Below are 16,208 nucleotides of genomic sequence, written 5' to 3'. Positions count from 1 at the left end.
TGAATGATTCCTCCAGCAGTGCCGGTATGTTTATGTGTGTATGTTTACATACCGGGTAAAATCGAGTGGCTCTATTGACCAGAGGTTGTGAAACAAAGGGGTCGCAGCATTGAGATGGGATTAGCGTTCATTTTGCGAGGGCATAAACTACTGGAATACTGCCAGTGATCTGTAGGTGAAAGCTCAAGCATCACTTTTAGATGGTGGCAGAAGCAATACGCGTAAACACCACTCCCATACTCGCCCAAAGATAGGATCAAGCTAGTAAAAAGAGAAAAGTGTCAGTTCTTATTAAAGTCACTCTTTTTTCCGTCATTGAGTCTGAGAATACAGTAGATTGCATATCTATCTGCTTCCTTAATACAATATAATGTATGTTGTTGCTCAGTGTTACAGTGTCACTCCTGCCTGATTTCCATCCCATTTCCAATGCAAATCTCCCTCCCCATTACATCTCAACGGCATTGATAGACTCATGCTGGCTAAGCAAAGATAATGTGTGCACGTGTTTGTTTATGCTTGAAGTGTATGTGTTCGTGTGTTGACTTGCTTTTTAAAAATGTTTTGCCAGCAGTGAAGCCACAGCTTTGTCACGGGCAGTAACCACATTTGATCGAGTCGGTTACAATCTCCATGAACTCTTGTGATAAAAATGTTGCTTTGCCGAGGCCAAGTTCCAGGTTGGCACCTGCAATGGAAATAGAGATTTTTTCAGCGTTCATGGATATTTTTCAGAGAAATCAAGTGTATATTTCCTCCTACATACAGCAGATGGTATTATGGCACATGACAGTGAAATTAAAGCATTAACATTTGAATGTTTTTGGGCACACCTCTAGTATGTTGGGAAGGTATTGTTTCATATAACTCAGGCTGAGAAGAAATTAAAGGCATTTTACCTTAGTGACTACTGTAATTTCACAGTGTGATAGGTTTTCTGTGAGCTTTAGCTCTTTCATTAATCTGCTTAATGTGTCATCTTTAGGAGAGAGAGAGAAGAGAGAGAGAGGCTGAGCAACTCTCGAGTCTAATACTGTGGGTATGTGTATAAAACATTTGGTTTAGCCTTTAACCAAAACTATATACATTTATCTTTTAAAATCGACCTTCAACAATAAAATCCAGTTTGGCCATCTATATTCATGCTAATAACATTAATCTTGAGAGATGAATAGGATTTCACATACAATAATAGTAAACCATGTTATCTTAAAGTTTGTAATGAAACACGATATGGAAACAGAATATCACGGTGGTCGATCAGGTGACCTCTCCCTTCCTGCTTTATAACTGAAACTGATAGCATCATATTTTGTTCCACTCAGCGAGAACATTTATCACGCATAATCTCATTACATTACATACGTGTAATCACTACTGTATATGTAGAAATGGATTTGAAATGGCCGGTATTCCGAGAGGGCCGATTCGGAGCCATTGTCATCTGAGTAGCAGTTCTCTCTCTCTGCTTGACTGATATTAGGAGCTCTGCCTTATCGATTTTTCTTACCAGTGTGCTCAGTAATTGTGATGCACTGCCTTTTAACAAGTGCTGCTTTGGACTGCTGAATCAGTTTACTAAATCTACAAAATGAAAGGAGTTATTGTTTTTTAATCTGTGCTATTGGTTTGCCTTTGTTATCATATTAGTTGTAGCATATTAGGGTTGATAAAAGGATGGATGGATGCAGGCTGAATATAGATACTGAACTGTAGTGTTTGTTTAATTTTCTTTTGTAGGCGACTTTGTATTGTATTGTTTTTAATTCAGTGTACAGCATTTATCTTGTACGGTGTGAATTAAACAAAGATGCACTGTATGATTATTCAGCCTGATCTCACAGGAATTCGTAGTTATTTTACATACATTAAATTCGTATGAATTTGTATTTTGTGAATTGTACAAAAACGTACGACTACTAGACATAAAGCAATACTGAAGCCCCACCCCTAAACCTAATGTAACTGGCTCGAAAGCAAATTATACTAAAATGTGAATAAGATTGTACGAATTATCTTAAATTAGCCACCTCGTAAAATAGTATGTTTTTGCCGTGAGATTGTGTTGGATTATTAGAGAAAAGCAAGAATTAGTCCACACATCCATCCATCCATTTTCTTCCGCTTTATCCGAAGTCCACACAGTCTTCTTTAAAAGCTAGTCTGTATGACGTATCGCTTATTGCTCTCTGCAAGTCGCTTTGGATAAAAGTGTCTGCTAAATGACTAAATGTCTGCTAAATAAAACTAATCTTTTCCTTACATCGACTGTACGTCTTAAGTTTTCAGTTCACAATCACACTTAAGGGTTAGGTCCCCCAAAATCTTCATTCTGTCATCATTTCTTGTCATTTCATACCTGTATGATTTTCTTTTTTCTGCAGAACACAAAAGAAGATATTGACATTAGAATCACTATTTACATGTTCTGGCACTGATTCTGCAGCCATCTTTGTTCACAAAAGTACACCCTCCGGTGTTTTATCGCCTCACCCCAAAACACTGCGAGCTACACCAGACAGGCCCGAAGCACATCTCAATTCTCATTTATCGCTGCCTCCCACAGCAGATGTTAATTTAATGTCTGTTTTCTCTCTTTCCACTCATTGTGTTCAGTCTGGTGTTCAGTGTTGTGTTTTGTTGTGTTGAAAGGTCAATGTCATTTTAGTTACGCTCTGATGTGAAAAAGATGAAGAAAGAGACTTTTCCTCGCATTTGATCTTTGAATGTCGTATCAGATCTTACAGTACAGCTGTGTTGTTAGGACATTTAGGTCGGGCAATGCTAGTTTTTCCTCTCTTTCTTTTGCTCTGCGGTTGTTGTACTGTGAACATGCTGGCACTGCAGGTCTTATTCATAGAGAAAGGTCATGAAGTAAAGTCAATGAAAAGAGCACCTCTCTCTCTCTCTCTCTCTCTCTCTCTCTCTCTCGCTCGCTCGGGTCCTTTCTGCTCCGCTTTCACTCAACCTATGTTATTCTTCCTCCACATGTCCTGTGATTGCCTGTTTTATATCTAAAGCGACTTGTCGGTTGGGTATCGTTTTAATTTGAGCAATTCCGATTCTTCTTATCGAATCCGGTTCTTATCGATTCTCTGTTCCGATTCCAATATTTTTTAAGACAATAAATTGCAAATACTTAAAGAAAAAAGTTTTTACCTTTTATTCTTGCCACATTTAGGCTATAACCAGTAGGCTTTAACTGTTAACTGTGACAATTCGTCAAATAATGAAATAAACAACACTTCCATTAAGGAATAATCACAACCAATTACAAACCAAAACTATTTTAAGTATAACACAAAAATACAACATAACATATATAACTTGCAGTTGCTAGATCGTCCATTATCTAAACAATTATTTGTGAATAAAATACTGCATATTGTGCGTCATGAGATAAGGTCCTTGTCGCAGGTCGTGGCAGACAGATACAACTGTAAAATACACACTGCCGTTCGCGAGTGACTGGAAAAAGTCAGGAATTGATAAACAGAACCGAAATAAACACATCCTATCGAATCCCCCGTTCTTTGAAATTTGGAATCGGTTCTAAAATGGAACCGGTTCTCGATACCCAACCCTACTCATGACACAGTTTGTATTATTTATGCTTCTATACTGCTGTTTTGATTAACAAACTGTTAACTGCTGCAATGCCAGAGGGAGGGGAAATGAGTTTGTAGCTGTGTGTTAATGGAGAACTGGGAGACAGAGCAGTGCCGGCCACTAATGGTTTTAAATGATGGTAATTTGAACATGTGTTAGGAGCTGCAAGCCCCTGGCCTTCACCATGCTCAACACACCACTGCCTGTACACGATCCACTACTCACAGCTGTGGAAAAAGTGCTGTAAGTTAAATGCTGGAATAGAGCCATATACAAACGTAAAAGAAAAAATGGGACTGGCAATAAAACAGTTTCTTAGACTTAAATTTGTCTGGATCTCATCATACAGTCATTGACTGAGCTTCAAATATATAGTATATGTGAATGTGCATGTGCATTTGAGTGTTAGGTTTTGCGTTACAGTAAATTGTGACCAAATGTTCCTGGAAGAATAGTTAAACCTGAAATGTCCTATACTCAAAGGTGCTAAAAAGGTTCTTCACAGCGAAACCATTTTTGGTTCCACAAAGAACCATTCAGTCAAAGGTTCTTTCAGATAATCTAAAGAACCTTTTTTTGCCACAAATAACCTTTTGTGAAACACAGAACTTCTTTAGATGTTAGAGGTTTTTTATGGAACCATTAAGACAACAAACATTATTCTATGGCATCTTGATACGTAAAGCACCATTATTTTTAAAAGTGTACATTATAGAATCTGTGTTTGAATTGCATTGAAAGGGAGGAGATTGGTTTGCTTTTATACAAATTGAAAAATGATCTTAACAATTGAGAAATGGGGAAATATCATGAAAGATAAGAAATAATTTCAAGAGCAGAAAAGAGAAATAACGTTGAACATTATGTTTGCATGATGTTGATGTGGTTTAAGCAAATGTATTGGACACAATAAGTTGTTTTTTAATACAAAACATTTTAATTCTAATTTGAGAAACTAAACACAGGCAAATTAAATATAATATGATGTAATTCACTGACAGAGGGATTTAGTCATGTGATGAGCAGATTTGTACAACTAAGAGTAACAAAGTGTGACACTTCTGGCCACACAAAATAATCAATGTGAATGTCCTGTAAATCCATTAGTCCAGTTCCATCATTTCCCTTTCCCCTCAAACAAACATCATTCAGCTCAGATTAAGCAGTTTTCATTATGTCGTACTGCTTGTCTGATAGCGGTGCAGTATTTCATTTCAGAGTCAGATGTCTTATATTTTCACATCCTGTTTCATGGAGAATGTAATGGATAAAGGATAAACATTTTCTTGTACGAGATTTAAATAGGTTTTCTTATCTTCTCTATTTGGGTCAAGAGTTATTTCACAGCTCGGAGATTAAACACGTTTCCAGTTTATGAGACATCAGCAGGCTGTGTTTACTTTCTACAGCTTTTGTCCTTGAAACATGTTATTAAGAACATACACAGCGATGGATAGCGGGGGCTACAGAAATTCATCTGCATCGCAGATGGCTCTGCTGCTATTTTATAACTTGTTGTTAATTACTTTAAAACTTGGCATTTCTGATTATCTCCTTTGTCTTCTCTCTAGACGTTTCACACTCCAAGTCTTGGCGACGAGGAGTTTGAAATACCCCCTATCACCCCTCCCCCTGAAGTGGAGTCTGGTATGGGCCTTACAGAGGTGGGCTCAACTTACCCCGGGCTACCTGACCACCTCAACCCTCATCGGGGTTCATTCACCCCACAGTTCCCACCCCAGGGCCTGGAGCTCCCCTCAATCACCATTTCCAGAAACATGATGGAGCAGGAAGGTGGACAAATGAACAATGGGCACCCAGGGGTAAGGATCGGGTTATTCTTACATTATAAAGATCTTATTGTTTGCAAATGTTGCTATGCAAGGGATGAAAAAGTTATATTTGAAACATCCCGTTCACCCCCAGCTACATTTTTCTGAATAAATTGTAGATGTTTTTCCTTCTCTAAATGCAAATAAGGTGTTCTGTGCAAAACAAATTAAGGTGGCTGATATACCTGGCTGGTATATAAAAGTGGATTTGTACTTGTAAACAGTAGAGAACAGACAGCAGTCTTGCCAAGAGGCAACGCATTCAGTAAAACATTGTCAGATTTAGCTGAATATAATCATTCTGTAACCTTGTATCGCTGTGATTACTTATACATTAAAAAGAAAGGTCTAGGCAAGCATTTGCTTCATAACAATCATGTTTTACGATCAAGCTTTTATGGCTGTTAATTCAGATCGAGAAATGGCTTCTAAATGCCACAGAGATGGATTCAGCGATGAGGAAGCTTTGAAAATGCCACGGCCTGACTAGATATATTAAAACCACTATAATAAGAAATAAAATCACTGTCATAGAAGGACACAAAGTGACATTCACCGGCAGATGACGTATGGCAGACATCTGTGCGTTTTTTTCATGCGCTTGAATCTGAAAAATGACTCTTTTTCTACTTTTGTGTACATATGAAATGAAACATCTTTATTTACATTCCAATATCGACAGTCAACATCAAGTTTTACTGCTCTTCTCCTGGCCGTCCACGCTGCTGGCGAGTAAAAACATTGCAGCTTTTAAAATATCTGTGCTGCATAAGTGACCGCCGGAAGGCTTTTTGCCTAAAGAATTTTCATTTCATGCTCAGTTAAGCTCGTATGCAGCCGGAAAAAAAGGAACCTTGACACAATTACAACGTGGACGGTTCTCACCGCACTGTGAAGGGATTAGATTCGATTCCCCAACATTATTCCTCTTTAGCAGCTATTTTTGTGGACACTGCCTGTGATTGTGTGGGGACTATATTAGCAGGATTGGGGAGAATGAGGGCACTCTGCTCTGCGTCTGGTGGATTGTGACCATCCCTCGGATTCTTTTCTGTCGCTCATCACTCAGTGTCCTCCTGAAAGACTCTCAGTCTCTTCTCTTAATGGAGTTGATCTCAGTTTGTTCTGCTCTCTGGGACTTGTGCGGACAGCGTTGTGCCGTTGAGTCAGTGTTTTAGATTTGTAAAGGACTCGGCAGGGAAGTCAGATCCGTAACCTCTAGCATTGTCCTTAAGTGATTTTTTATGTATTTTAGATTTTGTAATAATCTAAAGTAATATGACGGACCAAGAAGGACGATTCAGGATCACATTGATGTAATATTTCAGAGGATATGTGAAGAGCAAGGGCATAAACCAGAAATGCACAGAAAAATAAATAATATAGAAGTATTGGATCTGTAGTTGTGTGTGATAGTAAATCGTTCTACGAGGGACGTTTTAGAGGTTAAAACAGGCTAGTTTCATTTGCCTTCCGTGTTCCTGAATTCATGCCAGATATTCCTCTAATTCCTTCCCTCTGATGCTGCACGTCTGTCAGGTGAAATTAGCCGCAGATGCTGCTGGACAAACCCAGCTCGGCAAAATCCATTTCTCAGCTGTGAAGAAGCCTGGCAGGATTTTGAATGTGAAGTCATTATTTATTTAATCTGTTCTCCTAACAAGCTCCTACATCTCGCTCGAGTCTCGTTGGATGTGACTGGTGCGCTGCGCAGGCCAGAACTGATGAGTATCTGACCGAATCCAAAGGAGAGACTTTGCTCCTTCCGATTAACAGAGCAGATCAAGTATTTCTGGCATCTTTTTTGGACATGAATTATTTATTTGGCTGACATTTATTTAGCATAAGTGTCCTAAGCATTTTTTGAACAAATTAAAATGTGTAATTTTTTTGAAGGATCATCATATAAACATAACTATGTCTTCAGAGGTGTATAAAGACCTTACATAATAAAATGAGTTAAACAGGGAATTATCTCAGGCAGTTAAAATGGATGTTCATGGTTTGGTTACAGTCGATGCATTTTCACTGGTCTCATTTGTTTAGAGCAGGTGTTTGTGGGACACCTGCAACACAATGCCATCTTAAAAATGTGATCCCTCGTAAACAGTCAAAGCTCTGACTGCTGTCTGAAAAAAAAGGAAAATATGTCCAGTGTTGCAGAAACTATATTTTTCTTCCCCAACACTAAAACACACACACTTTACTCTGCTCATCTCTCTCTCTCTTTTTCTCTTTACACCTTTCTGTTATCTTATCTCCAAGCTGAGTAGTTGTGACATCAGTTGTACATCAATCTTTGAAAGTGGATTTTTTCTCCCGCTTCACCTTCATGTTTCTTTCTTCTCCCTTTTTTTCTGCCAGACAGCCATTGTGACATATTGGGACACTAAGAAATGAAAGATATTCATGCAGGCATGCAATACTTGTAATGAAGTCTCAGTCTGACCTTCTGTGTGATTGATTCTGTAATTTAGTTTTCTCAGCCAGTACTTGAAATGAAATGAAATCATGTTGAACAAGTTTTAAATACCCATAGTGCAACGGGAGAGGTGCAGGAAAGGAGAAAAGGAGGAGAGATCGAAATTATGTTTTGGACTTTGTTTTTAAGGGTTCCATGAAACGGGAAAACGTGTGTGTGTTTTATAGACAGAGAGATGGAGAGAGAGTAGGTGAAGGAGAAAATAAAAGTAGAAAACAATTTATCTTCACGCTACCATGGTTTCAAAATTCAATTTTTCGTCTTTTTCTTGGGGAGCCAGTTATTCAGGTACCCATAAACGCTAGTAGAAATAAATCAGCGCTCTGGTAAAGGTTCCAGCGCAGCTGTGAATACGTGCAGGGGGCTGATAAACTACCCATAATAGAGGCGACCTTTTCACACTGGCCAAAGTTGTGAGATTCATCCTCATAATTACCATATAGATGATTTTACCCCATTTTCTGTTATGGAACGCTTCCAAGAGCTTGGCGGAAAGATTGAATGGAAATTGAACTTGTTAACATTCTTTTCGGCACGGAACATCACATACCAAGCTGCTTTTAATAAACTCTATGATTTCGTTCCACCCCCCGTCGCATCCAGAGGCTTGTATCTTAAAGAGCAGACCCGAGACCCTCATTCATTGACACGACATCTTCGGATTCGTATCCGCCATCCCAGTATTGCTTATGTTATGGTTATGAACACATGCTGGAAAAAGGGGTCTGAGAAGGGTTTTTGTTGACTGCTTAGTTGCGCTTCCTGCTTTTGATGAAAGAGGTGAGGACACTATTAGAGGCAGAACCAAACAGTCATCTATCAAAGGTGTCTGTGTGTTGTATAGTTTGGCAGCTGGTCAGCTTCTCTTTTAGGTGCTTTTAATATTGAAAGCTTAAAGTATAGCATCAAAACTTTTTATAGCACGTTGTTGGGGAATAAAGATAAAACGGTCCTTTTTGCCGGCGGAGATAGGCTGATTGCATGAATAATAACAACATTTGCACAAGCACACACAAACACACAGACGAGAGGATAGGGCACATCTGGCCTCTTTGCTCTTCAGATAAGAAGTTATTTACAGATTTATGAAGACTATCAAAAGCATCTGTGTAGATGTGAGCTGTGTATCTGCAGACAATGTTCCAATCAAAATGCAAATGGAGGCTGTGCAGCAGGGACATAAATAAACAGATCGAATACAGACCCGCTCTTTCTACAAGCTAAACTACTCCGACAGCAGAAATCACATTTCTTTCATTGCCTACAAAGGCTGCTATTAGCAAAAGCTGCCTGCCGTTTGTGCCGGTTTCATCTGAATGTTTCATTCACTCCTCTTTATTTTCTATATACTGATTTGTGCCGCGTGCATAAATATCTCTTTTTATTCGAAATTATCTCATGGTTTTATTTTCCGGCGTTTGATCACTCGATGTCGTGTCTGGAAGCGGAAAGATAATGTTGTCAAATCAAATAGATGCTTGAAGATAAATTGCATCAGATTTTTTCTAAATCCTCTGTGGGAATTATTTCTACATCTGTTCTGCTCCGTGCTACGGGATCAAAGCTAAAGACCAGTTCTGACCGCTTCTGAAACCATATTTGCCAAAGCAGTCGGTGTAAGAAGAAACATTTTTTGACAAAAAGAAAATCAAAAGAGTAAGTGGGCATATGGTCCGTTGACAAATGCAACGTGTTCAAATCATTGATCATGTCAATGTATTCACTTGGGGAAGAGCCGGAACATAGAGACCTGCCAAAGACTTTGATGATAAATATGAGCTCGCGGAGGCTCCGTGCGATACGTTTGTGTGATTCTGTCTCTCCTCGCTGTACATTAGTGATGCATAGAGAACTCTGTCGTGATTTTAGCGGGGCATTGGTAGCTGTTAGTCGAGTAGTCCTGCAGGGACCGTGTTGAAGTGTTAGAGACAGATGGTCTTGGCTAATGAACACAGAAGACAGGTCTAAAACAAAGAATACTGCCTGCTTTGTCACTGCTCTCTTGAAGTAATGATGAAACCAGAAAAAAGTATTAACCTAGGACAAAATGGGGCTATAATTGTTTGTTTGATGATTTTTTACTAGATTGCTTTTAATCTGTTTGGTTTACTTAATTTGTTATTTTTCAGAGACAGTGGTACAATATTTTGTCAGTCAGATTTCCTTTCTCACCCTAATAATGTTGAAAACATTTGTTATTGTTTTGCAGATTGTGTTTTTGATAAGGCACAGATTTAATATAAAGCCTTGTGTGCCCAGGGAATTAAAAATGAGAGAATCTAATCTGTGTGCGAGGGAAGGTGTTAGAATATTGTACTAAGCGAGAGGGTTCAGCAGGTCTGGCCAATATGGCCAGGTGCACAGCTTTATGATGTGTTGACACATACAGATATTGAATTCCAGTCTCTGAATACCAGATGGAGGGGGGTTGATGTAGTAAGATCTTGACAAAACGAAAAATTGAACAAAGATGAGATGAACTCATAGTTTTGACTGCTGTTTGAGTTGATTTTGCTCTGTAATCTGGTTGCTGTTGGCGGCTGTAATTTCACTTTCCTGTTTAGTCTATGCAAAACATGCAAACCTTCTTAGTGTATAAATCATCGCACAAATCATCATGTCAAAAATATCACGGATGCTTTACAAAACTAATATTCAGAAGTCGACCGAGTGAAAATCAAACAAAGATTGATAGAGTTGGTTATAAAGAAATATAGACCCTGTCTTTCGAATTTGTGGATGATATACAAGATGACACCTGTCGTCTGCTGAAGTTCTATCATCAAAACATGAGTGGTATCATTTTACTGCATGTCGACATTCAACACACTTTTATCTGAATATTAACCTTATTAAATATTAAACTTCCCATATCGAAATTTGATTTATGTGACATGTTTGTATGTACCCTGTACTGGAAGTTTTATTGCCATATGTTATCTTCATATTCTTTAACTATATGAGGTGATGTAAGATATATATGTTACCAATATTGAATGTATAGTTTAAGTTTTTTAAATGACATGTATACCTAAAAGATACCGTTATCTGTAATTTAACTCATGGTCACAGTACAGTACCGTTGTTGTCCTTCTGAAACGTAATGGGAAAAACAGCGTATTTTTTTAAATGATTAAATACTTTGTTGTCAAAGTTGACAAGCACTTTCTAATACGTTTTATTGGTTAGATACTTGCAAAACCCAGTGACAAACACGCAGTAAAGGGTGACTAAGAATAATGATTTATGACACAAAATATGGAAACACAAGGTTTTAGAAGGTCAGCAGCGATTTGTGTGTATCAAGCTATTTTTCTATACGTTGTGCTCAGAAGTTCCTCTTTTTGTATTGCAGGGCATTGGTCACTTGCGTCAATACCATCCAAACCCCACAATGGTGATGCGCTCCATCATTAACATGCACAACCCGAATGGAATGATGTCACAAAACCAGCTTTCCACCCTCAACCAGTCACAGATCAACACACAACTGGGGCTGAATATGACTGGCTCAAACATAGCTCACACTTCCCCGTCCCCACCCGCCAGTAAGTCGGCCACGCCCTCCCCCTCCAGCTCAATTAATGAAGACGATCAAGAGGAAGGAAACAGGGTGAGTGTAATTCGTTTTTTTTTTCATTGACCAATGTTTCGGAGCATTGTTTTCATTTCTTCATTTGAATCAATAGTATATAACATGAACAGTGCATCTGTTGACATTTTTTTATATTAAGTCTCTCGCTGTGTCTGTCAGGTGATTGGTGAAAAGCGTCCAGCCCCTGATGCAGGTAAAAAGCCAAAGACGCCCAAAAAGAAGAAGAAGAAGGATCCCAATGAGCCTCAGAAGCCAGTGTCTGCATACGCCCTGTTCTTCAGGGACACCCAGGCAGCCATCAAAGGCCAGAACCCCAACGCCACATTTGGGGAGGTGTCGAAGATCGTAGCTTCTATGTGGGATGGGCTGGGAGAAGAGCAGAAACAGGTAAAAAACTGTTTTATTAAAGCAATTTACATTACAAAATATGTTTGAACTCAAAGAATAAAAACTGTGTTTCAGGGCAGATTGTTTTGTACACGGGGCTCTCTGTTGGGAGTCTTTTTTATAAAGTAGAGACACAAATCATTTAAATTCCTTATCTCAATTTAACATCAAGGGATTCATATCTGGTGTTTAACAAACTGCTTTTTCAATCTTCTTTAGTTTTTTTAGTCTGAGATGAAGCCTTCAGGCTCTCCCTTGTTGCGAGGATCATGCTTGCCAGTCAATGTTCCGCTAATTACCTGTTTATCACACCTCACGTGTTCTGTTTTCCGCAGGTTTACAAAAGCAAAACAGAAGCAGCAAAGAAAGAATACCTGAAAGCTCTCGCAGCGTACCGCGCCAGTTTAGTGTCAAAGGTGACCTTTTTTCCCCGTTTCAGTATCTCTTCATTCATCTTCGTCTCTATTTTCCTTCATGTTTTCTATTATACTTCTGTTTACCATTATGTTAATAGTTCTCACTTTGAGGCTGGATAGCTTTCACCTTGAGGTTTTAACCACTTTAAAAGATGAGCCCTTCAAGCACAGTAACATTTTCAATGAACGCAATAAATGTTCTGCTGACAACTGAAAGGTGATATAATGTAGCAGTTCCTCTTGTCAGATCCTGTGTCTGTTTGTTCCTATGCACAATAGTGAGTGTAAAATGCCATTTTTATGAAACAGTTGGAAATAATTAGTATTAAAATATGATTTTTTTCCTACTGTGAATGTGTAAAAATAGCAGTAAATACAGCTAATGAATTAGAACAAGATATTCATATTATCCATAATGCTCCATTAACCCCCTGTATCCGTCAGGAACATTTGCATATTTGTTATTTCTTTCTAAATTATGTTAATATTTGAACACCGGATTTTCTTACACACTGTTTGCGTAGCAATACTGAACGTTGTGTATGTTCAGTTGTAAGCCCCCACAGTAAAGTATTGGAATTTTTTTTCTGCTAAATTGTCATCACATTGTGTCTCAGTGGTTGAATATACATTAAATAGTTCATTATTTTCAACGATTTCGAGTCTTATTTCTGATCTTTTTCTGGGCTGTAAGACAATATAAAGTTAATAAAAGTTATTTTTTTAGATCACTGAAAGTAAGACACCAGCAATTTTCTCTGAACAGCTTTTTTCTGTCGAGTCAGTCACTATATCAGCACTAATAAAACAGAGGGCACTGCACGAGAAAGAATCTGTTGAGTACCAGAGTTCATCTGTCTGCTCTTGTTAGCATAGACACTCATGCGCTGCTCTCTATTTCTGTCTCAGGCCGCCGCGGAATCGGCAGAGGCCCAGACCATCCGCTCGGTCCAGCAGACTCTCGCCTCCACCAGCCTCTCGCCAGCGCTCGTACTGCCTTCTCCTCTGTCCCAGCACCCTTCCATGTCCGCTGCCGCGCAGGCTCTCCAACAGGCCCTGCCTCGAGCCATCGCCCCCAAACCTCTGCAGATGCGCGTGGGCGGTGGCCAGATCGTCACCTCTGTCACGGTAGCTCACCAGAGCATGGCGCCCAGTGGCGTGCAGTCACAGCTGCTAGGGCAGATGGGAGCGGCCGGGCCACAGTCAGTCGAGCAACTGTCGTCTCAAATGAGTCCGCCGATGCAGCCGCGGCACGCCTCCATTCAGCAGCAGATGCAGCAGCAGCAGCAGATGCAGCAGCACTTGCAGCACCATCAAATGCAGCAGCAGCAAATGCACCATCAGCAGATTCAGCAGCAAATGCAGCAGCAGCATTTCCAGCATCATCTGCAGCAGCAGCTTCAGCAGCATCACATGCAACAGCAGCACCAGCACCAGCAAATGCAGCAGCAGCAAATGCAAATGCAGCACATGCAGCAAATGCAGCACATGCATCAGCATCAAATGCAGCAGCATCAAATGCAGTCGCAGCCCCAGTCTCAGTGTTCACCCGTGCAGCACTCGCCTGGCACGCCTCACTCCGCCTCTCTGGGCAGCCCGCCGCCCCCTCCTCCGCCCCAGCCTCACCCCTCCCAAGTACAGGCTCATGCCCAGGTCCTGTCGCAAGTGAGCATCTACTGAACCAAAACCCCTGAGACCCACGGTCGCAATTCAAAGAGAAAAGCAGTTGTTATTGAAAAGCATCATTTCAAGGTTGCTTTTTTAAGTTGCACTTAAGAAGTGTGTAAGAAATATGAATGTTTTACAAATAACTGTCCTTTGTTCTAGATGGATAAGATATGTGTTTAAAGGACAAAGCATCTTAGCTGGATATTTTGTCTATAAGGCTGAGCTACGGCAAGTCTGTTCATAGACTTGATTGCCCCGTAGTCATTTGTTTGTACATTTGATTAATTTCGTTTATTTCTCTCTGTTGTGGAGTTTAAACTGTGCCGGAGCACGATGACGATGGCGTGGGAAAACGTTTCGAAACACTTGATGGGTTTTATTTAACAGCTTTATTTAAGATTTGGGCATCATTGGATTGACCGTCAAAGACAAATTTCATAAAGAGGCACTGTATTAAAAAAGGGAACAATACACAGGTACTAAACTGGTCATCAGAGACAAGCTTCTCCGGACAGTGTGATGTGAATCCTACCTTACTTTTTCCGTCATTCTCCTCGGCAGTCCAACAGATGAAACTGTTTAACAGTCACCGCTTGGAACGCCTCATCAAATTATCCTGCTTTTATAACCGAGTGGTGTTTGAAATATCTCATGCCACATTATAAAACAGGGAATACTTTTTTTGTTGGAAAGAACAATGGACAGACCTCCACAGATCACTTCAATCATCACGTCTCTCATAAAATTGTCTGTGACCTGCTGTATGTGTTCTAAGGAAAGAGCAGAAGATCATGGAGGTTCTTCTCTGCCCAAACCCCTCGAAATCTCATTCACTCCCCAGTGTGTAGTAACAGCACTCCAAAAATTCTTCTTCTCTGTAATTATCTTATTTTATTGAATAAGTTATGTTTCTGTTTTTTCTTTTGTGTAATTTTATGAAAAATGACTAAATTACTGGTTTACTGAGGTATTTTTATTCAATCATATTCCACATTTCACAGTGAGGACAATTAGGCAGGAATCCTATCAGATCTTTTTTACTACAATTGAAAGGACACGAAAGTATTTTGTGCCCGCTGTAAAAGAATCTGTGGTGTGGATAAGAGAAATGAAGTTGTACATTTTTCATACCTCCTGTGGTAAAGTTTTATTATGTGAGGCTTTAAATGCAGAAGATGGTGAGCTGACCAGTGTCCTGCTTTATCTCATAACACTCTTTTGTACTTTTTTATGAGTTACAGTAGCACTGATTCAGTTGTTTGTATTTTTGCTTACAATTCAAAATTAATTCCTTTTAGAACATGACTGCAAAATAAATACAAGCTCCACCTGTTTTGAAACTTCTATGTTTATTAAGTTGAAAGTTTTATTTTAGACATCCAAAAACATTTGAAGAGAGGCATTCCATCATCAATATGACACTAGCCATAATTTTGTATTATATTTCTCTGTGTCTCACTGTTTGCAATTAAAATAACAATCAAAAATATTTATTTCAAGGAATTGATTCATTTCAAGACTATATTAGCCATACTTTTGTATAAAATATTTCCTCAATGTGTCCTTGTTAGTTATGAAAGATTTAAAATAAAGACATCAGTACTTAAAAGTATTCAGTTGATTTGGAAATGTAATTGTACTTTTGTGCCATCATCAAATCATACAAACTGTTTTATTTTTATTTAAAAAATGTCTTCCGATATGCATTTTTGGAAGTAGCCGTGCAGTCTGCAATGCAAATGTCATGTCGATACATTTTGAGGATGACCTCTGAGCCCCTCGTGCCGGAATATTTGTGGGCGAAGGTAGACTTACAAAGGCTAATTATCATAAACAAACAATGACAGGTCAGGACAGAGGATAGATTTTTTTCAATGGAAACATCCAAATGAAAACAGAAGGATGACAATCTGTTTCTGTTTCATTCTCCATTAATATAATTCTCTGACACTATTTTGTAGGCAGTCGGTTATTTTCAAGAATGCTTGTGTAATTTGGAGGAGAGAGGATGCCGTGATTGGCTTTCCAGTCTGGTTTTGTGTCACAGAGAAGCCCACACTCTCACTGTGATTAATTGCAGCATCTGTTCTGTCAGAGGGTGTAGTGGAGAGGTCTGCAGGAAAACTGCAAATAAGTGCTGGCAACAGTCTTAAAGCGCCTATGATGAAATGAAAATTAAAAACAGCGAGTACCCTGCATGCCCTGAATTTCAATGGCAA

The 16,208-nt window shown here is 39.2% G+C and overlaps 1 protein-coding gene across 1 annotated transcript in view; it reads left to right on the top strand.

Moving 5' to 3' along the window:
* Positions 1–15,594, top strand: part of tox3 (TOX high mobility group box family member 3) — a 39,194-nt gene extending 23,600 nt beyond the window's left edge. The window contains exons 3-7 of the mRNA XM_079457354.1: positions 5,181–5,432; positions 11,279–11,536; positions 11,678–11,905; positions 12,241–12,321; positions 13,231–15,594. Of these exons, the coding sequence (XP_079313480.1) occupies positions 5,181–5,432; positions 11,279–11,536; positions 11,678–11,905; positions 12,241–12,321; positions 13,231–14,001 (1,590 nt within the window). The 3' untranslated portion in view covers positions 14,002–15,594. The remainder of the gene's footprint in view (positions 1–5,180; positions 5,433–11,278; positions 11,537–11,677; positions 11,906–12,240; positions 12,322–13,230) is intronic.
* Positions 15,595–16,208: the final 614 nt, after the last annotated feature.

The sequence above is a fragment of the Barbatula barbatula genome, assembly GCF_947034865.1.
Source record: "Barbatula barbatula genome assembly, chromosome: 1".
Taxonomy (NCBI): domain Eukaryota; kingdom Metazoa; phylum Chordata; class Actinopteri; order Cypriniformes; family Nemacheilidae; genus Barbatula; species Barbatula barbatula.
Note: the sequence above shows the minus strand (reverse complement) of the source record. Positions and strands in the feature narration are given on the sequence as shown.